The 23,080-nt window shown below is 49.0% G+C and overlaps 2 protein-coding genes and 1 non-coding gene across 3 annotated transcripts; 2 read left to right on the forward strand and 1 right to left on the reverse strand.

The window, feature by feature from the left end:
- Positions 1-9,326: 9,326 nt before the first annotated feature.
- On the reverse strand, positions 9,327-16,085 carry SDR39U1 (short chain dehydrogenase/reductase family 39U member 1). Its single transcript, XM_056864166.1, has 6 exons — positions 15,872-16,085; positions 13,593-13,699; positions 12,721-12,803; positions 11,936-12,057; positions 10,947-11,090; positions 9,327-9,746 (listed from the first exon to the last, which is right to left on the reverse strand). Exons 1-6 carry the CDS (start codon positions 16,083-16,085, stop codon positions 9,331-9,333), a joined length of 1,086 nt encoding a protein of 361 aa, XP_056720144.1. The 3' UTR covers positions 9,327-9,330.
- A 2,234-nt stretch (positions 16,086-18,319) lies between these two features.
- On the forward strand, positions 18,320-20,554 carry EMC4 (ER membrane protein complex subunit 4). Its single transcript, XM_056863362.1, has 5 exons — positions 18,320-18,407; positions 18,530-18,644; positions 19,147-19,300; positions 19,674-19,834; positions 20,519-20,554. The coding sequence occupies exons 1-5, from the start codon at positions 18,322-18,324 to the stop codon at positions 20,552-20,554; spliced, it is 552 nt and encodes a 183-aa protein (XP_056719340.1). The 5' UTR covers positions 18,320-18,321.
- TRNAA-UGC (transfer RNA alanine (anticodon UGC)) lies at positions 20,185-20,256 on the forward strand. Its single transcript has one exon. It is a non-coding gene; the product is annotated as a tRNA-Ala (tRNA).
- Positions 20,555-23,080: the final 2,526 nt, after the last annotated feature.

Genomic DNA, 23,080 nt, shown 5'->3' on the forward strand with positions numbered 1-23,080 from the left:
GGAGAGACTTCAATGGGGAGCAATGAAGTGCCCACAATAAAGATATTTTACCTATGACACTATTAACTGCCCCTGTGTACATAAACAGGTGCAGGAATCCTCCCTTTTAGACATGACACCCATGTAGATAAATGCGTGTCAACCCCCCCTCTCTCTCCTTGCTTTCAGTTCACTTAGTCTGCATAAACACTCACATACATTCTTTAATCTCCAACATTGCCAAACAGTGCCAGCTTTCCTGTGCTTCGCTAGTTATTATCTTGGTAATGAGAACTTCCCGTTCAGCTAAAGAACTGGCTTAATGCAGAATTGTCTGTTAAGGATGACAGCATGAGAAAATTAGGATTGTATCGTATTGAAATCCATTGTTAGAAGTCTATAAAGCTTGAGCAATTCTGAACAGCAGTGTGATTCTTACTTTTGCTTTTGGGCTGGAGAGATTTGATCCCAGCTTTGTACTGTTTAAAGACTTGATACCATTAAATGTACCATTAAACTAACCAGTTCAGCCCTGGTTAGTATTTGGATGGGAGACCACCAAGGAATACTAAGGTTGCTGTGCAGAGGAAGGCACTGGCAAACCACCTCTGTTAGTCTCTTGCCATGAAAACCCCAAAAAGGGGTCGCCATAAGTCGGCTGCGACTTGAAGGCACTTTACACATACACACACACACACCATTAAATAGTAAGCTGTTAAAATAATTCCTGATCTCCAGTGCGTTATCCTTTGATCTGACATACCTGGGATAACGTTTTCTAGGCACTACAGCAATGCCATAGAGTCCACCTCCCAAAGCAGCCATTTTCTCCAGGGGAGCTGATCTCTGTTGCCTGGACATCAGCTATAACAGCAGATGATCTCCAGCTACCGCCTGGAGGTTGGCAACCCTGACCGTGGCAAAGGCTTGGTCACAAGTGCTCCCACAGAGATGCCGCATAGCAAATCCATTGCCAAAGACAGCCATAACGAGGAACAGGGAGACCCAGCCGGCCACCGTGGCCTTCTTCATGGTTCAGAAAGAGCTGCTGTTAAATCGCAGTTTGGGTAATGAAGGCAGAGCTATCACAGAATAGCAGATTAAACCTCTCTGGGCTCTGAGCGATGTACACAGAACGTCCCCTACTTTTATCGGATCAAGACTTCAATGGATCATAAAGTCCACTTTAGGTTTTCCGTGTACTGTCTTAAGTATCCACCAATGGGGCCATGTCGAGGATTAGATATACTGACAAGCGAGGGACCGGCAAGCACTTGTGGGGAGGGGTGCTCCCCCAGCATGGTGGAGTGGTTAAGAGCGGTGGTTTGGAGCGGTGGACTCTGATCTGGAGAACCGGGTTCGATTCCCCACCCCTCCACATGAGCGGCGGAGGCTAATCTGGGGAACTGGGTTGGTTTCCCCACTCCTCCACTTGAAGCCAGCTGGGTGGCCTTGGGCTAGTCACAGCTCTCTTAGAGCTCTCTCAGCCCCACCTACCTCACAGGATGTCTGTCGTGGGGAGGGGAAGGGGATTGTAAGCCGGTTTGATTCTTCCTTAAGTGGTAGAGAAAGTCGGCATTTAAAAACCAACTCTTCTTCTTCCTCCTCTTCCTCTTCCTCCTCCTGTCTCTCCAGCCACTTGCTATGTCTTCTTTCCCTCTCCTTGGCAGCCCCCACACCCTCTCCCATTCTTTAGTTATATTTACTTCCTCTATATCTATCCTTTCTCCCCAGTGGGGAACCAAAGCAACTTGTATCATTTTCCTGTCCTCCATTGTATCCTCACAAGAACCCTGAGAGGTAGGCTAGCTTCAGAGTGTATGCCTGGCCCAGGGGGGGTCACCCAGCGAGTTTCCATGGCACAGTGAGAATCCAGAACTGGGCCCTCAGATCCTAGTCTGACACTTGAACTATTTCACCATATTGGCTTTCCTGGGGGAGCTGCTGTTGAATACCAGTAAGCTACTGGGCCTGGATGAGTCTCATGGTGGTGAGTTGTCAGGTTGCCGTCCTATTGTATCAATACCCAATAACAATAAAACAGTAGGAGGTTGAAGATTCAAAGCATTTTGTTTTATTGGCCAATACACAAAACACCTGGTGAAAATGGCCCAAAGCGCAGGACAATTCACACACACATCAAAGGATTGCAAGCAAGAATATAGACTTTGATAATGGGTGGTTACAGAGGCGTAACACACACGTAAGGACCCAAATGCCCAATACTCAGGACCCCCAAATTAGCATAACCTATTACAGAATTGAAGGCGGTTACAGAGAAAGTGATGATCTCATGTTCACTCATGAGCAAGAAGACCCTACAGTGTCAGGTGCTGCTCTGTTTGATCCTAAGTTACTGCCTTCTTATCTTGGACCTTGCTTTCTGCCAAGGCTCTAACTACGGAGGTTCCTAGCTGGCTTTTATCTGTAAAAAACCAGCTTATGAGTGCATACTAAGCTGGTCTATAGCTTCTCTAATTAACTTCTAACTAGAGGGTAAAACTGCTAACATCTATAGGTGCTTGGTGTGACTTTATAATAGATGCCAACTCTTATATGCTGAGTCTGGCATGTTTATAAGTGCAGATATACTTTACTGAATACAAAGAATATATTTCAAATCAAAGAATACATTTCCCATAGCATATAATGATTTCAGGCATTTCACCTGAAAGGCCCACACAGCCCTGGAAAGGGCCCTGACATCTTCCCACTCCTTTTGCTGATCGAAACTAAGGCTTGAAGGCTGGCAACGCTGAACCCCCACAACACCCACTGAGATTCTTAAAGTTACACATGCTGCTTCTATTATTTGGTCCCCCCCCCCCCGAGTTCATATTTTTCTGCAAAGCAGGGGCTAACCTAACTTTTCTGGTCATGGTTCCTACCTCTAGATTTAAGTATCCACAGATTTGGGCATGTAGAAAATTAGATATATTGATAATAGCAGCAAAAACACAAAGAGGAAACATTTTCTCTACTTCTTGATAAGCGGTTAGAAGCAATAGATCCACATCAGGCAAAAGAGAGAGAAAGAGAGCCAAATGGATAACCCTAAAAATAGTCCATGGGAACATTTTCTCTACTTCTTGATAAGCGGTTAGAAGCAATAGATCCACATCAGGCAAAAGAGAAAGAGAAAGAGAGCCAAATGGATAACCCTAAAAATAGTCCATGGGAAGATGATACCCCCAACTGAGGGCATTTGTGTAATACGAACCCCATCACTCCCCCCCCCTAATATTACCCCTGGGGCATAGAAATGTAGCATAGTGTTTAAGAGCGGTGGTTGGGAGTGGTGGAATCTGATCTAGGGAACCGGATTTGTTTCCCCACTCCTACACACAAAGCCAGCTGGGTGACCTCGGGCTAGTCACAGCTCTCTCAGCCCCACCTCCCTCACAAGGTGTCTGTTGTGGGGAGAGGAAGGGAAGGTGATTGTCAGCCGGTCTGATTCTTCCTTAACTGGTAGAGAAAGCCAGCATATTAAAAACCCACCCGTCTTCTAAGTTTTTGAACAGATTGCTCAACATGCACAGATGGGCATCTTGAGATCCTATTAGGAAAAGCTGACGTGTGCCTGATCTGCCAACATCTTTACTGGCCGTGAAAGGCCCAATAAAAGGAGTGGGCGGTCTGTGGATAAAGCTGCCCTTCGCAGAGACGCTTTCCACACCATGAGGAAGGCGGAGGCCGTCTTGCTCGCTCTGTCCCTCGTGACCGTCTTCTGTTCTCAGGATCCCGATGATCCCTTAAGGGTGTTCTGCGGGGAAGATTTTTATAACGAATGCAGAAGACTCACGGAATCATTTGCTGCTGCTTCCAGATTTGGTCGAGATATCACAGGTAAATGCAAACTTTCAGGGCACTTGTTGTTGTTTTTTGAAGACGCATGGGGCCAAGAGCTCACGTCTCTTACAATGTCCGGCCTCCTATTTTCCAAGACTTTTAATGACCCCCCCCAAAAAAAATATTCCTGTTTTGATTCTATTTGGGTTTCTAAAAATGCAATAGTAGTGAGTGTCAAAAAGGGAAGGGCCAGCCCAATCTCATTAGGCAATTGCAATATATACACACATATATATATTGCAAGTCACAGCTGAGTTGACTATTGGTGACCCCATCGGATTTCCACGTTGGGTTGCCAACCTCCAGATATTAGCTGGAGATCACCTGCTTTTGCAGCTGATCTCCAGTCGATAGAGATCAGTTCCCCTGGAGGAAATGGCTGCTTTGGCCATTGGACTCTATGGCATTGAAGTCCCTCCCCTCCCCAAACCCGCTCTCCTCAGGCTCCGCCCCAAAAATCCTCCCGCCGGTGGCGAAGAGGGACCTGGCAACCCTATTTCCAAGGCGAGAGATGTTCAGAAGTGGTTGCTGTGGCCTGCCTCTGTATAGCAGCCCTGGAGTCCTTGGTGGTCTCCCACCCAAGTACTCACCAGAGCTGACCCTGCTTAGCTTCTGAGATCTGACGGGATCCCGCTAGCCTGGGCTATCTTGGTCAGGGCAGCAATTCCTTTGTGGGTACCCAGTGTCCAGAATGGCTGCCTCCTGAATGTCTAGGACAAAGTTTCCTAAACTGTGGGTCACGGCCCCATATGGGGGTCGCGTAACTGAAGGGGGGGGTCGCAAAAATTTGGCAACAGTAAAAGGTTTCTGTATGCCTATTTTTGGGAACATCCTGGAGGTTGGGGGGCAGGGCACGGGGAGGGAGGAATTTGGAGAGGGAGCTCAGTAAAGATGTGATGCCATAAAATCGGCATTCTTTAGCTACCATTTCCCCCAGAGGAACTGGCCTCTGCAGTCTGGAGGCCAGTTGTGATTAGGGTTGCTCGGTCACTCCTCGCCAACGGCGGTAACTTTGCGTGGCTGTGCTGGTGGGCCATGATTGAGGCACATGCAGAAGGTCCCAGGTTCAATCCCCAGCATCTCCAGCTCAAGGGACTAGGGCAAGCAGGTGATGGGAAAGACCTCTGCCTGAGACCCTGGAGAGCCGCTGCCCGTCGGAGTAGACAATACCGACTTTGATGGACCGAGGGTCTGATTCAGTTACCAGGCAGCTTCATGTGTCTTATTAATTTTTGAAGGGCAGATAAGAGGAATAAGGGGACTCATCCTTCTGCTATCATTTTATGAACCAGGTTGGCAAAGCATGGGAACCAAAATGACAAGACCGAGCCGTGAGAAACGACGACTCCATTACTCAAACAAACTTAAGCCGCTTCCCCTCGGAATTATGGAAAAGACTTGCTGCACGCAAGGTTGCACCCAGAAGTTTTTGCTCTATACTTGCCACTGACAAAAAGGAAGGAGGTCCCATCCTGTTTCGCTGCAGTGTTTTAAATCCCAATCAATAAAGATCACGTTTGGAACCCGATTCTGTTGCATGACATTCTCGTTCCACCTGCAAAAGCTACATTTTACCTTTGTATCCTGCGGGGTGTTGTTCCAGGCTGGACTGAACTTTTCTGATAGGTCATCCAAGCAGTGATTCACACATTACCAACGTGGGGTAGTGGTTAAGAGCGGTGTTTTGGAGGGGTGGACTCTGATCTGGAGAACTGGGTTCGATTCCCCGCTCCTCCACATGAGCGGCGGAGGCTAATCTGGTGAACTGGATTTGTTTCCCCACCCCTCCACATGAAGCCAGCTGGGTGGCCTTGGGCTAGTCACACTCTCTCCGCCCCACCTACCTCACAGGGTGTCTGTGATGGGGAGGGAGAGGGAAAGTGTTTATAAGCCAGTTTGATTCTTCCTTAAGTGGAAGACAAAGTTGGCATATAAAAACCAACTCTTCTTCTCCTTCTCCTCGACCTTCTGATCAGATATAAACGTGGAATTCCTTTCTTGGAATCCAACTCAATTTGTAATATGCGACCTACAAGTTACCTTAAAACTAGTGCCATTGTGTGTGTGTGTGTGTGTGTGTGTGTGTTTTAATGCTATTTCCACGTGAATCCTTGGCAGATTCATGGAACCGGCAATGAGACAAACAGCTTGCTCCGATAGCCCATTACAGCTAGTGAAAGCTAGAATGAGAATGATGAAGCTCCTTCGGCCGCTGTGTTGTGCTTGGGAGATAATTTTCCCCCCTCTGCACACACACACACACACACACACACACACTGTTTTTAAGGTGAGTCCCAGATCACACCTTAAGTGCAAGTTGGGTTGGAATTTTCCCCAATTCCAGTTGGGCTGCCTGAGCAAGAATGAAGAAGAGTTGGTTTTTATATGCCAACTTTCTCTACCAATTAAGGGAGACTCAAACCGGCTTACAATCACCTTCCCTTCCCCTCCCCACAATTGTCACCCTGTGAGGTAGGTGGGGCTGAGAGGGAATGACTTGCCCAAGGTCACCCAGTTGGCTTCGTGTGTAGGAGCGGGGAAACAAATCCAGTTCACCAGATTAGCGTCCGCCGCTCATGTGGAGGAGTGGGGAATCACACCGGGTTCTCCAAATCAGACTCCACTGCTCCAAACCACCGCTCTTAATCACTACACCACTCTGGCTCATGCAGTTTGCCTTAATGGCTGGGTAATAAGCAGATATCATACCTTAACCAGTCTAGCTTATCGGGGAAATAAACCAGGAAGTCTCTCAAAAACAATGGTACAAATTGTAAAGGTTTTATTCTATTCACACACACACACACAGAGAGAGAGATATTTAGGAAATCTACAAGGTGAAATTACAGCGTATCAAAAACAAAATACTATTCCTTGTTAACTAAGGATACAATCTGGCAAAGACCTTCATGCTAGGAAAAGTTGAGGGCAGCAGGAAAAGAGGAAGACCCAACAAGAGATGGATGGACTCAATAAAGGAAGCCACAGCCCTTAATTTGCAAGATCTGAGCCAGGCTGTTAAGGATAGGACACTTTGGAGGACTTTCATTCATAGAGTCGCCATGAGTCGGAAGCAACTTGACGACACTTAACACACACACACACAATCGTTAGATATTGCCCCATCTACAGGGTCTCACCTACTAGTCACAGAAGTAGACATATTTCATGGAGGAGAGCTCGATTGGTGGCTACGTACCACAGTGACTAAGGGTGACTCCACATACAGAGGCAGTAAATCTCTGAGTACCAGGGCCAGGAGGCAACATCAGGGGAAGGCCTCGGCCTCCATGCCCTATTGTTAGCCCTCTAGAGTAACTGGTTGGCCACTGTGTGACACAGGATGCTGGACTAGATGGACCACTGGTCTGATCCAGCAAGGTTCTTCTTACATTCTTATGGTCTTATATATGTCCTGATATAGGTTCAGATACAGGTTAGCAGAGTTCTGGCTGGGAGATCCAGGAGACACTCCCAGCATCTTCTGATCTTCACTGGTTGCCCAGGTTATGGACATCCTTATGAAGGGAAAGGAACGGCAGACATTCATGGGCTAACAGCTCTGAGGAACATGCAGAGAATGTCCACCTTGGTTGACAGCTTTTAAAGACTTCAGGGGATGGTCCAGTTAATCTTGGCTGCTCCTTAAGAGTGTCTTATGGTCCTTATTGGATGCACAGTAAGGAAACAGTTCACCAGATATGATCTCTTATGCCTTCATGATTAATAACACGGGGAAGGGAGCTGGTGTCCCTTAAACGCCCTAAGCATTTTAACCGCTCCTCATGGGGCACTTGCTCTAGCCCCCTGATCACGTTGGTTGATCCACCATCTGCCTTTTTAACTTGATAATATTGCCCAAATCCCAGCAGCGTTGCCTTCTCAATCAAGATGGTTTATACATACATATGTAGGAGCCCCGTGGCGCAGAGTGGTAAGCTGCAGTCCAAACTCTGCTCACGACCTGAGTTCGATCCCAACGAAAGTTGGTTTCAGGTAGCCGGCTCGAGGTTGACTCAGCCTTCCATCCTTCCGAGGTCGGTAAAATGAGTACCCAGCTTGATGGGGGTAAAGGGAAGACAACTGGGGAAGGCACTGGCAAACCACCCCATAAACAAAGTCTGCCTAGGAAATGTCGGGATGTGACATCACCCCATGGGTCAGGAATGACCCGGTGCTTGCATGGGGGACCTTTACCTTATATATACATATATGTGTAAGTGTGTATATATGTGTATAGATATGCACACACGTCATCGGAGATAGACAGCTACACCAATTACTTACCTGGAAACCAGGAGCTGCAATACCTGTGGGGCAACTCTCACCCCAGTACATCATGATTGGACTTTTATGTGGCTTCTTTGTGGACACTAGAATGTTAATTGTGGGGTGTTGGGGAGGTTTCTTAATAGCCATTGGGAGAAAACTTTACCTGGAACTTGGTGTTTGGTGAATGCACTATTTCAGTGCAAATGGGAGTTGGTAGGTATGGGGTTGGGATTTATCAAAGATGGTCTGTGTTTGGCAATGATGCTCGCTGCCTGTCGAACGTCTGTAGCGTTCTCAGAGTTGAGGATACAAGGGCTGCTGACTCCGCCACTAATACTGCGTAATACCAGATCAGGGAAGCACCAAATTGCACACCTCTATGAGCAACCCTGGTGTTCTTTAGTGGTCTTCCACCCAAATACTAACCAGGGCTGGCCCTGCTTAGCTTCTGAGGTCTGTTGAGCTAGCCTAGGCCAACCTGGTCAGGGGTTGGGAAGGCCTTTTCTCTACCCCAGAGCCTAGAGAGAGCTGATGACCATGAGACACGGAACTAGACAGACCAAGGGTCTAACTTGGTATACGGCAGCTTAGGGCATTCATATGAGGAGGAGGAGGACAAGGAGGAGAAGGAGGAGGAGGAGGAAGAGGAGGAGGAGGAGAGAAGAAAACGAAGAAGAAGAAGCTCTCTACCACTTAAGGGAGACTCAAACCGGCTTACAATCACCTTCCCTTCCCCTCCCCACAACTGTCACCCTGTGAGGTAGGTGGGGCTGAGGGAATGACTTGCCCAAGGTCACCAAGTTGGCTTCGTGTGTAGGAGTGGGGAAACAAATCCAGTTCACCTCATTAGCGTCCGCCGCTCATGTGGAGGAGTGGGGAATCACACCCGGTTCTCCAAATCAGACTCCACCGCTCCAAACCACCGCTCTTAACCACCACAATACACTAACAAACAAACCAACAGATATGCTTCCCATAACACTATTTCTACCATCGACACACTTTATTCCACCAAATGAAAGTGCCGCGGAGCAAACCACTGGATGGTTCTAGAACAAACGGGAATGTGAACAGACAAACCTTCTTGAACAGCTTACTCAAATGTATCTCTTTATGTGTATGAGGACTGGTGACGGATTCACAGCCAAGAAGAAAGGAAACTGCCTTTGCTTTGTAACCTGCTGAGAAAGTGCTACTAAATCCAGACCCCACCCCCAAACTTCCCCTCCCTCAGGTTAGAATATCCTGGAGGGCCGAGGGCAAGTCGGGGAAGGCAAAAAGGTAATTGCTCTCCAGGGTCCGTTTGGGCACCACCCTTTGCCCTTCTAGCAACATGACGCTCCGCTCCGAACCGAAGACAGCGGAGACCACAAAGCCAGGCAGAGGCAAGAAGGCCGGGCGTCCGAGCGCCGATCCCATCGCTCGGGCAAAATCCCTGTTACTGGTGGTCACCGCCGAGGGAGCGACGCCGTTCAGGATCCCGCTGACACCCTCCTGCTCCAGCGCATGCGCGATGATGCCTGCCAAATCCGCCACGTGGATCCAGGGGAAAGGCTGGATGCCGGACGCGATGGGGCCCCCCAGGCCAAGGCGGAAGGGCCACAACATCTGGCCAATGGCTCCCCCCTCTCTACCTAATACAACACCTGGGGGCAAAATGGGGAAAACAAAGGTTGTTTATGCATGGGTACTTTCACTCACATTCTCCCCTGGTCTGTCTTGGTTGTTCCTTGGAGTTATGCATGAGTTTCCCCTCCATTAGAGATGACCTCGCTGCCAGTCCTCGCAATGTCTGGATCTTCCCGTTCCTCTGTTAACCCGCCTCTTCCATCATCCCTGAGCAAAGCCTGGGTGAAATCCCCATGCATAAGGCAAAGTGCAGAGCACGCAAACTTGGTTTCGCTCACAGCCAGAGGCGGGGATTGAAATACTTCCTGCTTCCTCTCTTTCTCCCTCTCCCATAATACTAGAAAGCGGGGTCATCTGCTAAAGCTGGAGGGTGAGAGATTCAAAACAGATAAAAGGAAGTGTTTTTTCACACAACGCATAGTTAAATTGTGGAACTCCCTGCCCCAGGATGTGGTGATGGCTGCCAGGTTGGAGGGCTTTAAGAGGGGAGTGGACATATTCATGGAGGAGAGTGGTATTCATGGCTGTTAGTTAGAATGGATACTAGTCATGCTGCATACCTATCCTCTCTAGTATCAGAGGAGCAGGCCTATTGTTTTGGGTGCGGTGGAGCGCAGGCAGGATGGTGCTGCTGCAGTTTTCTTGTTCGGGGGCTTCCTGGAGGCACCTGCTTGGCCACTGTGTGAACAGACTGCTGGACTTGATGGGCCTGGGTCTGATCCAGCAGGGCCTTTCTTATGTTCTTATGTCCTCAGAGCTCTTTCAGAGCAGAAGAAAATATTTTTAAATCTGAGGCTTGGATTTCTCCCCCTCCCCTTTGAGATTGCTCCATTTTTTATGTTGTTGTTCTTAAAATGCTTTTTTATGTGGCGATTGGGTTTGGGAGGGATTTTCTCTCACAGTAAGGGCTCTCACTGTAAGCCCTCGCCTGCCTCTGCGTCACAACCCTGGCATTCCTTGGAGGTCTCCCATCCAAATGCATGCCAGGGTCGAGGCTGAGAGTGTGTGAGTGGCCCAAGGTCACCCGGCAAGCTTCCATGGCAGAGTGGGGATTCGAACCTGGGTTTCCCAGAACCCTAGTCTGATGCCTTAACCGCCACACCACGCTGGAATTCCTGCACACTGTCAAATCCCTCCCTGCTGGTTTGGCCACCTCAGCCGATAGCCTCAAATTCATCCCAAGGGAGATGGCCCTGTCCCCCATCTTCCCGCCTCACCAGATCTCACCACCACCTGGCGTGTAGCATTGCTGGGGACTCGAGCCGCTGCCTCCCAACGGGTCACCAGGCGAGAGAAGAAGTCAAAGTCCCCGCCGGGACTCTCTTCGGTGTATTTGGTGGTATGGTTAGGTCGGTAATAGCCTTGGTGGGATACAGGATACAGGGAGATGGTTAGTGTTTCGCTGTAGTGGAGCAGGCCTTCCATTTTGTCTCTGGGGGGGGGGAATAATTTCTGGAAGGTTAGGTAGGCCTTCCACAAATTATTCACCCCCAAGAAGCAGAAACAACCTTTTAACAACCTTCCTCTCTTGACAGAAAGTGTAGAAAAATACTGCACACTGGAAGCCTAAAAACTGCTTGGTTAGTTCGGCTCAGTTTTTCCTCCCATCCGCTTCTTGGCCTTCATGGGCCACAAGATGGGCGGGGAGGGGCTGTGGCTCAGTGGCAGAGCATCTGCTTGGCATGCAGACGGTCCCAGGTTCAATCCCCGGCATCTCCAGTTAAAGGGACTAGGCAGGTAGGTGATGGAAAAGACTTCTACCTGAGACCCTGGAGAGTCGCTGCTGGTCTGAGTAGACAATACTGACTTGGATGGACTAAGGGTCTGATTCTGTATAAGGCAGCCTCTAGAGCTCCCTTTCCCACCTGTGTAGGAGTGGGGAAATAAATCCAGTTCACCAGATTAGTGTCTGCCACTCATGCGGAGGAGTAGGGAATCAAACCCAGTGGCTCCAAACCACTGCTCTTAACCACTACACCACACTGGAGGCGGGGCTGAGAGAGTTCGGAGAGAACTGTGACTAGCCCAAGGTCACCCAGCTAGCTTCATGGGTAAGAAACTAACCCAGTTCACCAGATTAGAGTCCGCCACTCTTAACCACTACACCACACTGAGGTCGAGAAGTTGCATTCTACCAGAAAAACTCATTCCCCTTCAACAATAGCCAAGCAGGGATAACAGTATACTTCAGCCTGGGGTTAAATACCTACGCCGGTGATAAGGACCCAGGAGCGAGGGGGATGTTCAGCCTCTGCGATGGCTTTGGCCATAGTCCTTGTGGTCTCGACCCGACTGTTAATCACGTCCTGGCGGAAGGATTCGCTCCACCTGCAGCACCAAGAGAGACCGCCAGGGTGTCAAGACCATTCTCGTCCCAACCCAACGGTCAGCTACATAGGCCTGCCCAAGGGCAGCCCGGTACGCTTTTCCTCCCGCTAAAAAACACAGAGAAGAAAGGTTCCTGGGAAAGATTTCATAGAATCATAGAGTTGGAAGGGACCACCAGGGTCATCTAGTCCAACCCCTTGCACGATGCAGGAAATTCACAACTACCTCCCCCCTCCCACACCCCCAGTGACTCCCTACTCCATGCCCAGAAGATGGCCAAGATTGCCTCCCTCTCATGATCTCCCTAAGGTAATAGAATTAGCATTGCTGACAGATGGCCATCTAGCCTCTGCTTAAAAACCTCCAGGGAAGGATTTTGGGGGCTTTTTTGCAGTGAAGAAATTGGCCTGGCATCATAGGAGGCTCCTCACGTTTTGTGGTGGTTCCCCCTCCACCTCTCTGTCAAACATTTCACTTCGATGCCCATGGCCTGTTCTCAGAATTCCTCGCATTCAACCAGGTTGGGGATTCCTCCACTCCTGTCCTGCCTATTGCAACGAGAATCCTTCTTACCACGCGCTACTAAAGCTTTTAAATCAACCACATTCAATCCCCCCCCCCCCCGGGAACTTATCTGGAAGTTACACCCCAGCAGGGACTTACCTGCGAAGGGGATTCAGTACATTTTCCCCGGCGAGGTTGACTGCACCTTCACAGGGAGGCAGCCCCGAACGGGAAAGCTCATCCTGGGGGCAGAAGGAAGAGGAGACGCAGGACCAGTCATTCTCCCACCCAGCTCAAATCTGCCCCTTAGTCCCACAAGACTTGATGCAGTATAGCTGTAAGAGGCCTCAACGAAGGCTGGGGAGACTCAGGTTAAGCCAAAAAGCTATTCACCGCTGCATCTGCACAGCAAAGATTCTCCATTTTGCATTCCCTGTCGCTGCAAATGCATTGGCAACATAGGCTCCCTGCAAGAGTTTTCTGTGCACATTTCTCCATCAGCCGCCATTTCCCCTGCATTACCCCCCCCCCATCGTGCTATAGCGTTATATCTCTATAGCAATTACCGATTTGGGAGGGAAAGACCTAAAAAAGCCCCAATTTTCTCTACCTTTTAAGGAGAATCAAACCGGCTTACAATCTCCTTCCCTTCCTCTCCAAGGAATACCGGGCATGTGACGCAGAGGCGGGCAATGGCAAACCACCTCTGCTCATCTCTTGCCGTGAAAACCCCATGAGTCAGTCACAACCTACAGCACACTTTACACACGAGTATATGTGGCTTTCCCTCTCTCGTCCATTCTGTCTTCACAACCCACTAAGGTAGGTCATGTGGGGGGATAGCGACTGCCCCACAGTTACCCAATGAACTTTATGACTCAGTGGAGAACTGAATCTTTTACCCCCGGCACTGTCTCAATGCTCTAAGCACCACACCTCCACGGTGGCTCTCACAAAGAGTGTACACTTCAGAGGAACCGTTCGTCTGACCCTGTCTGAAGCCGGGCTCGCGCAAAGCCCGTGTCACATACCCAGGTGATCCGATCCTTCCCAGGATGGCGGGAAACGGCAGTCACATCATGGCCACGGCTTCTCAGCAGCTGCGTTAAGGCTCGGCCCACAAATCCCGTTCCGCCCCCTAATTCAAACAGGCAAGTTGTCTGTGTTAATGTTCATTTTATGCTATTAACATAACACGATTCTGTTAATCCCAACACAACTCCCTTCACGTATTTTATACGCTAAAGATGCTAAGGCCTCTCTTTGTGGTTGTAGGGTTAGGTAAGTTGGCATTTATTGAATTATCATTTTATAGCAATGCTAGGAATGTGAACATGTTTAATGTAAAGGCACCACAGAAGCCCATATAACACACCCTAACATCTTTTTTCTTAACTCCATTGCCCTCAGAGCATCTGTGTAATGAAGTATTAGATCACTAGAATACAACTAGGTGTTTTGGAAGAAGGCAGCATTCAGTTTTCAGGGCAGTACAGCCTGTAAAGATTCTCATGGCTTAAAATTGGTTTGCCTTCTGGAGCACTGCTTACAACAGGATCTGGGTTCAAATCCTCACTCTGCCGTGGACGGTCACTGGGTGACCTTGGGATCAGTCATGCACTGGGAGGGGAGGGGCTGTGGCTCAGTAGTAGAGTATCTGCTTTGTATGCAGATGGTCCCAGGTTCGATCCCCAGCATCTCCAGTTAAAGGGACTAGCCAAGTAGGTGATGTGAAAGACCTCTGCCTGAGACCCTGGAGAGCTGCTGCCGGTCTCAGTAGACAATACTGATTTTGATGGACCAGTGGTCTGATTCAATATAAGGCAGCTTCATGTGTCCACGCACTCTCAGCCTCACCTACCTTACAGGGCGGTTGCAAAGATCAAATCAAGGAAAGATGTATTTATTATTTTCAATTTTGTATCCCACCCTCTCCAGCCAGAAGGATGTATGACACACCCTGGGCTGTAGTGTTAAATAAATAAATACACTCAAAGCAGCCCCTCTCCTAGAGTTGCCGGCTCCGTTTTGGGAAATACCAAGAGATTTCAGGGATGGAGCCTGGAGAAGGTGGGGTTTGGGGAAGGCAGAGACTGCAATGGGGTATAATGTCCTACAGTGGCCATTTGCTCTAGGTGACCTGATCTCTGTCGCCTGGGGATCAGTTATACCAGCGGGAGCTCTCCAGCCATCCCCTGGAGGTTGGAAAGAACAAAACAGCACTATGACCAAATGATGTCCAAAGCACAATCCTACGCTGTGCAAAAAATCTTTATCCTTCAACCACAACAATGAAAACAGACATACAAAAATATACTTCTCAAATCTACAAGAACATGGTCATTACTGCAGTTGAATGATAAAGATTTTTTGCATAGTATAGGATTGTCAAAGATAGGACATTTTGGAGGACTTTGATTCATATGGTTGCCATGAGTCGGAGGCGACTTGACGGCACTTCACACACACACACACACACACACAGGTAATTCCCAGTGGGTAGCCGTGTTAGTCTGTCTGCAGTAGTAGAAAAGGGCAAGAGTCCAGTAGCACCTTAAAGACTAACACAAATATTTTCTGGCAGGGGATGAGCTTTCATGAGCCACAGCTCACTTCTTCAGATACAGCTAGAATGTGAATCCATCTGTCTTTAAGTAGAGGAGAGTGAATTCAGACAAGCATTAGTCTGTAAATGTTAACAGTATGTAAATGTGAATAGCAGGCGTGATGGGATTCGGTGTGGTATGCAGAAGAGTCTGTGATGTCCAGGGGAGAGATGGGTGTGGAGAAATCAGCACTGGTAATGAGCCATGAATGCAAGGTCTTTATTCAGCCCAGGTAAATGCACTGGCCCTGACCTGGATGGCCCAGGCTAGCCTGATCCTGTCAGATCTCAGAAGCTAAGCAGGGTCAGCCCTGGTTAGTATTTGGATGGGAGACCACCAAGGAATACTAGGGTTGCTGTCCAGAGGAAGGCACTGGCAAACCACCTCTGTTAGTCTCTTGCCATGAAAACCCCAAAAAGGGGTCGCCATAAGTCGGCTGCGACTTGACGGCACTTTACACACACACACAAATGCATTGATTTAGGATTGTACACATAGGATTGGACTTTGGGCATCATTTGGGCATCGTACTGTTTTGTCCTTTCCACCCCCCTGGAGGTTGGCAACCCTCCCCTCCCCTCCCCTGCCCATCCCAGGTCAGCCCCAACGGCGGGCACGTCTGAAGCTAATGCGTGCAACCCCGGTTTGCAAACGCCCCCTTTCCCAATTGCTTGCACGCATCCTCCGCGGCTGCATCCGCCTACCTAGTAAGACTCGCATGGCCAGGACCGCGCAGGCGCACCGCGACCTCTTCCTCCCAGCAAGGCGGGGATTCCAAGTGTGACGTAGGGGAGTCGGGGGACGCCCCCGGAAGCGGCGTTGGGAGCCAACCCGGAAGTGCGGGGCTGCGTTTTGCAACAGCCGGCGCAGCTGCGGTGGTAAGGAGTATGGGGTGGGGGAAAGGGGGGAGAGAGGCATTCCTTAGGGGCGCAGCGCCGGCCTTCTCTCTGGTTTGCACCAGTCGTATGCACGCCCCCAAACACCTTCTGGGGTGTTTGGGGCGTGCATACTACTCCTTTTGGGGGCCGGCTGCTAGGGGGGCTCCCTCGGGAGGTGGGGGGGCTCTCCTCCCCTGGAGGTTTTTCAGCAGAGGCTCGGTGGCCATCTGTCAGCAATGCTGAGTCTATGACCGTAGGCAGATCATGAGCGGGAGGGCATTGAGACAGCAAGGTAGACTTCCCCTGACTATGGAAGGTCCACTGATTTAGCAATTTGTAATAATCTCTTTTTCCTTTCTGTAAATGTATTAGGACAGCAAGGGAATAGCTTGTTGCTGGGCAGGATATCTTTGTGTGCTAGTAACTGGGGCGAGAGTCACAGAGGGTTACCGTAAACCATAAGAAGAACTGGGTGAAACTGTTACTACACTGCTGCCTCCATGTCTGGAGTGCTATCCGCTTTACCCTGAATGTTGATGGGTTGTCATATCTTGAATTTGGATAAATATCCCTTCCTCAGTATGATCGGGGCTCAGAGATTTCTGCCCATTAGGGCCTCTGAGTCAGCAGCTGCAAGTAAACTGTTTTCTTGAAATAACGATCTCCGGTCTCTCCCCCCCCCCCGAACCACAACAGCATTGAGACAGCAAGGTAGACTTCCCCTGACTATGGAAGATCCACTGGTTTAGCAATTTGTAATATCCTCTTTTCCTTTCTGTAAATGTATTAGGACAGCAAGGGATTAGCTTGTTGCTGGGCAGGATAACTCTTAAGTGTGTGTGTTTTGTTACCAGGGGAAGAATGTCTGCCTGGATACTAGCTAGCTGTGTGTGTGTGTGCTAAGTTAGTAGGGTAAATGTCAGGGGAAAGTTACTGTGAACAATAAGAACTGGAAATAACTGCCTGAGCTCTAGAGGTTCCAGTCTTTGTAACCAACCTGATAGGCGTGGAGTGTTGACACGTCCTCTCAAGGCATCGATTTTGGTTAAAAGTGTGCGTCCCAGTATAATCGGGGCCCAGTTATTTTGCTTGCTAGAGCGACTGGGTGACCAGCTGGAATAAACTGTTTTTCATGATAATGATCTCAGGTCTCTCTCTCTCCCCCACGAACCCCCATTTACCACATCAGCATCTTGGCCATCTTCTGGGCATGGAGTAGGCGGGTCACTGGGTGTGCATGTGTTGCGGGGGGGAGGTAGTTGTGAATTTCCTGCCTTGTGCAGGGGGCTGGACTAGAGGACCCTGGTGTAGGGTTGCCAACCTCCAGGTAATGGAACAAGCTAATAACAATGCAAAATAACAATAGTGTATTGGATGTAACCAAGTGCTACAAAGCCCAACAAATACACACAATGAAATATGTATAGTCCAATAAGAGTAACAATCAATCCAAGGTAGAAGTCTTCTGTTACTATTACTATACCAATGCTGATTTCTCCACACCCATCTCTCCCCTGGACATCACAGACTCTTCTGCATACCACACCGAATCCCATCACGCCTGCTATTCACATTTACATACTGTTAACATTTACAGACTAATGCTTGTCCGAATTCACTCTCCTCTACTTAAAGACAGATTGATTCACATTCTAGCTGTATCTGAAGAAGTGAGCTGCGGCTCACGAAAGCTCATACCCTACCAGAAAATATTTTTGTTAAGTCTTTAAGGTGCTACTGGACTCTTGCCCTTTTCTGTTACTATTGTTATCTTGCATTGTTATTAACTTGTTCCTTTACTTTTTTTTTCTAACCTTAGGTAATGGTACAGAGGTGTTATTTTTGATTGCTAACCTCCAGGTAATAGCTGGAGTTCTCCTGCTATTACAACTGATCTCCAGCTGATAAAGATCAGATCGCCTGGAAAAAAATGGCCGCTTGGGCCACTGGACTCTATGGCATTGAAGTCCCTCCCCAAACCCCGCCTTCCTCAGGCTCTACCCCAAAAACCTCCCGCTGGTGGCGAAGAGAGACCTGGCAACCCTACCCTGGTGACCCTTTCTAACTCTATGATTTTGGGGACTGGCTGCTAGTGGGGTGTGGTGGTTAGAGAGTGCTGGTTTAGGACGTATGAACATATGAAGCTGCCTTATACTGAATCAGACTCCTGGGTCCATCAAAGTCAGTATTGTCTACTGAGACCGGCAGCGGCTCTCCAGGGTCTCAGGCAGAGGTCTTTCACATCACCTGTCCTCCTGCCTCTATTTCAGCAAGAGATGAGCACCCCGGGGGGCGCTGTGACCAACCGCGGACGGCGTTTCAAATGGGCCATTGAGCTGAGTGGCTCAGGAAGTGGCAGTAGGTAAGTACCAACGCAGAGGTCAGTTCCTGGGCTCCCAGAGTCAACAGACCTTGAATTTGGCTGCGTCCCCAGGGCATATCTGAATTTGGCTCAAGCGCATCCCGCCTCTCTCCTTTTGCCAGGGGCCGCAGTGACCGAGGCGGCGGGCAAGGGGATACCATGTATCCTGTAGGCTACTCAGACAAGCAGGTGCCGGACACGAGCGTGCAAGAGACGGACCGTATCCTAGTGGAAAAGGTACGACGGAGGTGGAGGGGTGGCTAGCCACTGGATTCTTTGGTGTACTCTGAGGGTGAGCAGAAAGAACCACCAGGAATCTCCTCTAGGGTGGGGACGGTGTTCAGGAAAGTGAGATGTAAACTCAAATGTCTGCATGTATCGTGGATTCACCCCTTTTCTCCTCTCTCCCACCTTTGTGGAAAATCACTGACAGCCAGCGTGGTGTAGTGGTTAAGAGCTGTGGTTTGGAGCGGTGGACTCTAATCTGGAGAACTGGGTTTGATTCCCCACTCTTCCACATGAGCGGCGGACGCCAATCTGATGAACTGGGTTGGTTTCCCCGCTCCTACACATGAAGCCAGCTGGGTGACCTTGGGCTACTCACAGCTGTCTTAGAGCTCTCTTGGCCCCACCTACCTCCCAGGGTGTCTGTTGTGGGGAAAGGAAAGTGATTGTAAGCCGGTTTGATTCATCTTAAAGGTAGAGAAAAGCGACATATAAAAACTCTTCTTCTTTTCAGCGCTGCTGGGACATCGCCCTGGGCCCCTTGAAGCAAATCCCCATGAACTTGTTCATCATGTATATGGCAGGCAATACAATCTCCATCTTCCCCACCATGATGGTCTGCATGATGGCGTGGAGGCCCATCCAAGCGCTCATGTCCATCTCAGCCAGTAAGTGTGTTACTACCTAAAATCCCACCAGTTGGCCTTTTCTCCCTTGTGGTTCTCAGCTGTGATCTTAGCAGAAAAGACTACATGGACGGTCCTCCCATTAACATTTTTTCGGCAGTACTGAGCCTTTGCCCTGTGCTAGCGTAGTGTGCTTGGGACTGTGAAATGGGCCAGGCAGAAATTCCTTTTTGCAGCTGTGCCTCCCCTTCGCCCCAAACTGCCTCTTGATGAAATGAACAGTAGCTTTGTCAAGATTGGGCGTGTGTGGCACAGCATTCCAAAGAAGTGCCCGACACACCTTCAGATCCAAACCGGGCCAGGGCTGGAGCTTTGTGGCTGCCGACTGTTCTGTCCCCCCTTTTCCCCCTTACAGCCTTCAAGCTGCTGGAGAGTTCCAGCCAGAAGTTCCTGCAGGGTCTGGTGTACTTAATCGGCAACCTTCTCGGGTTGGCCTTGGCCGTGTACAAGTGTCAGTCCATGGGGCTGCTGCCGACTCACGCCTCTGACTGGCTGGCTTTCATCGAGCCCCCTGAGGTGAGTGACAGAAGACTGTGGGGCCTGGTAGATTAGAGGAGAGAGAAATACGTGTGTGTGTGTGTGTGTGTGTGTTTGGACAGGTGAGAGGCATGCCCGCTGCAGTCTGGTGCGGGGATGGTTGGTGGCCTGGGACCAGTGTCACTTGACTCTTTTCCTTTGTGGAAAATTACTGGGAGCAGACAGTTTACAAGAGCACAGTGATGATGTGCTTGGGGAGGGGCTGTGGCTCAGCTTGTAGAGTATCTGCTTGGCATGCAGAAGGTCCCAGGTTCAATCCCCGGCATCTCCAATTAAAGGGATTAGGCAAGTTGGTGATGTGAAAGACCTCTGCCTGAGAGCTGTGGAGAGGGGCTGTGGCTCAGTGGTAGAGCATCTGCTCTGCATGCAGAAGGTCCCAGGTTCAATCCCTGGCATCTCCAGTGAAAGGGACTAGGCAAGTAGGTGACATGAAAGACCTCTGCCTGAGACCCTGGAGAGCCACTGCCAGTCTGAGTAGACAATACTGACTTTGATGGACCGAGGGTCTGATTCAATATAAGACAGCTTCATGTGCTCATGCGATGAGGCTGAGTTCTCGTGCTTGGTTCTTTTGGAGCCTGCTCGCAAAGATATCACTTTGGCTGTGAAGATGTTTGCTCAGTTCTGTGGGTGACACTCCCTTCTTCTCTCCTCAATTCCCAGCGCATGGAGTTCACTGGTGGGGGTCTAGTGTTATGATCCTACCTGATCCCTGAAGCCAGCTGCTGCGGGTGTCCGGATCATTGCCGCTGAACACCGTCCTCCTTTCAACGCACTGATCGTGCTCGCCGGCTTGAAGCAGGTCCGGTTCTGTTGAAGGCCAGCTGTCAGACGGTTGCAAATGTGAAAGACTTATTTTTGCCATGTGTGTGTGTTATCCAGCCAGCCACGTCCTCCTCCCTTCTCCCAAATTGCACTGTTGCTCCCTTTGCCTGCCTCTTTTGCAATCGGAATAAAGATGTTTTAAAGGAGTGCCTTTTTCTTGATGTGGACACAAAATCTAGCATGGAAACTCGGCTTTCTCATTTTACAAAATATTAGATCAGTGTGGATAAGAGTGAAGACTGCCTAAAGATGCTAAAAGACCATTAAGCAGGGGAGGTGGCTCGGGGCCTTGCAGGGTCTTCTGTCACTCCCTTTTTAATAATCAAATCGAAAAGAGGTAAAGAAAGACCTCAGAATTTCAGAAAAGCAAAGGTACACAGTACCAGAGGTCAACAAGAATTCAAAGAAAAAAGAATTGTGCAAAAAAGTGTATAAAATTTATGAAAAGTGAAATTCAAAAATAAATATATCTGTTCCTGCTGGTAGACACACATTGATGACTTATTCATATTTTGAATCTGCTGAAAAATTTTGGCTTCAGTAACGAAGGGCCATGTGGACTGATAAAGAAATCGAAACAGGAACTAACAGCCAGCATTCCTGTCTTTGTATTGAAGAATTCTTTGTAATTTGGATGTGTGACACTGCTTATATTTGTTAAGAATCATCATTTACTGTGAATTCATTTCTTGATGTGTGACTTTGTAAATAGCTGTTGTATTTTCACACATTAGGTACTGGCATACCGAAGAATTGTCTGTCGTATTGTGACACAAATATAATTATTTTTGTATTTTCACTTGTCATAAATTTTATACACATTGTTTTGCAAAAAAAAATTAAATTCTTTGAATTCTTGTTGCTGACCTCTGGTACTGTGTACCCTTTTTATAAATGCCAGTGGAAACTATTTCAAAATAAACCCCACAGAATGGGGGAGGCCACAGGACCCTCAGCACCAAGCATTTGCGTTGCTTGGTTTTAACAGTTCAGCTGTTTTTCGAGAGGCGAGGGGGCCATCGCCTGAACAAACAAGGTGGATATTGAAAGGCATTGCATATATAGGATGGAATGAAAATGTTGTTTGTGCGGGTCTGATTGCATGTGTGAATCCACCTGTCGCTACAGCCATCCAACAATCAGCATCTTTGAAGCACAGGAGCTAACTTACTGGGGCAAGCATACTGAATTTTTTTTGAGCATACAATGCCCATTGCAGCTTACATGTCCATTACAGTAATGAAAATAACTAGGCTGCAGCATGCATGCATATGTTACAGGATGGATTGCTTAGAAACCTTTGCTAGCAATCACACGCCCGAACGACAAACTAATATATAAAAAGTTTATTCCTTACATAATTCAGGAAGCAAAAAAGAAAAAAAAAGAATCAGCCTAAAACTTGATGCTATGTAAACAAGATCACATCCCCAATAAATTAAAAAAAAGCCTCTCGCAACATAAGAGATGGGAAACAGCTGTGTGAGGTTCCCTTTCAAAATGAAACCGGAGGAGAGGCCAGAGACTCGTCTGTTTTAAGGCTACTCCGAGGAGAGGGGTCCCTGCGCGCTTGCTGAGCCAGGGACAGGTGTAAAGGAGAATCAGATATCCGTCACTGCAAGTGGGTAGGGTGACAACCTTAGGATCTCCCCGTTTGGGGTGGGGAATACTTTTCCGAAGCTCACAATACAGTACGTTGTTGCATCCTCACAACAGACATGCCTGTTCTAAAAAAGGGGGGGGGATTGCTCGTAACTGTTTGGCATAGAGATCTGATCGTCTCCCTCTTCCTGCCAAGCTTGGGGAGGGGAGGGGTAGCAACTCCAGGGCATAAAACTGCAGTAGGAAGCAAAGGTCTGTTGCCAAAGCTGCTCGGCTTTCCTGGCCGTGGGCCGCCTCCGGCCAAAAGCCAGGGCCACCTCTTCAGTTCGGTCCCTCTGTTCCGTAGTAGAGCCAGCTGGCAAATTGCAGACCGCAAGCAGGAAAAGAAAAGCCCGCCTTCCTTGGCCAGGTAGGACTGCCGGAGTCGTATGGGGAGGAAGCGGGAGGGCGGGTACAGCTGGTCTTCCATGAATATGCCACCTCCGGCCCGATTTAGAGGGCAAGCGGTCCCCTCCCTCCTTCACAGCCAGGGCCCAGGGAGGAGGATAAATACTGTACAAGCTGCTCTGCCTTTCCAAGTGCCCCCCTCTCTTTGATATCGAAGAAGGCAGAAAGACTTTGGCACTTGCCAGGAGGAGGAAATGGCATAGCTGGAGTTGCATCTCCCTCCTTTTTAGGGCTACCATCACCTTTCTCCCCCACCCTAGCCCTTTGTAGCGATACCACCAATGGCTTTCTGACACAGAACAGTCCGTTTACTCAATCCAAACCATGTTGCGCACGAAAGACGTTGCTCGA

This window comes from Euleptes europaea, chromosome 18, assembly GCF_029931775.1.
Source record: "Euleptes europaea isolate rEulEur1 chromosome 18, rEulEur1.hap1, whole genome shotgun sequence".
NCBI lineage: Eukaryota > Metazoa > Chordata > Lepidosauria > Squamata > Sphaerodactylidae > Euleptes > Euleptes europaea.

Bases quoted from the DNA above. Each gene is read 5' to 3' on its own strand.
- EMC4 (XM_056863362.1), top strand. From the start codon at position 18,322: ATGAGCACCCCGGGGGGCGCTGTGACCAACCGCGGACGGCGTTTCAAA. The intron at 18,408-18,529 runs GTAAGTACCAAC...TCCTTTTGCCAG, and splicing joins GGCTCAGGAAGTGGCAGTAG to GGGCCGCAGTGACCGAGGCG. The intron at 19,301-19,673 runs GTAAGTGTGTTA...TCCCCCTTACAG, and splicing joins GCTCATGTCCATCTCAGCCA to CCTTCAAGCTGCTGGAGAGT.
- SDR39U1 (XM_056864166.1), bottom strand. From the start codon at position 16,085: ATGCCTCTCTCCCCCCTTTCCCCCACCCCATACTCCTTACCACCGCAG. The intron at 12,804-13,592 runs GTATGTGACACG...TTCTGCCCCCAG, and splicing joins GGAAGGATCGGATCACCTGG to GATGAGCTTTCCCGTTCGGG. The intron at 11,091-11,935 runs GTATTTAACCCC...TATCCCACCAAG, and splicing joins GGTCCTTATCACCGGCGTAG to GCTATTACCGACCTAACCAT.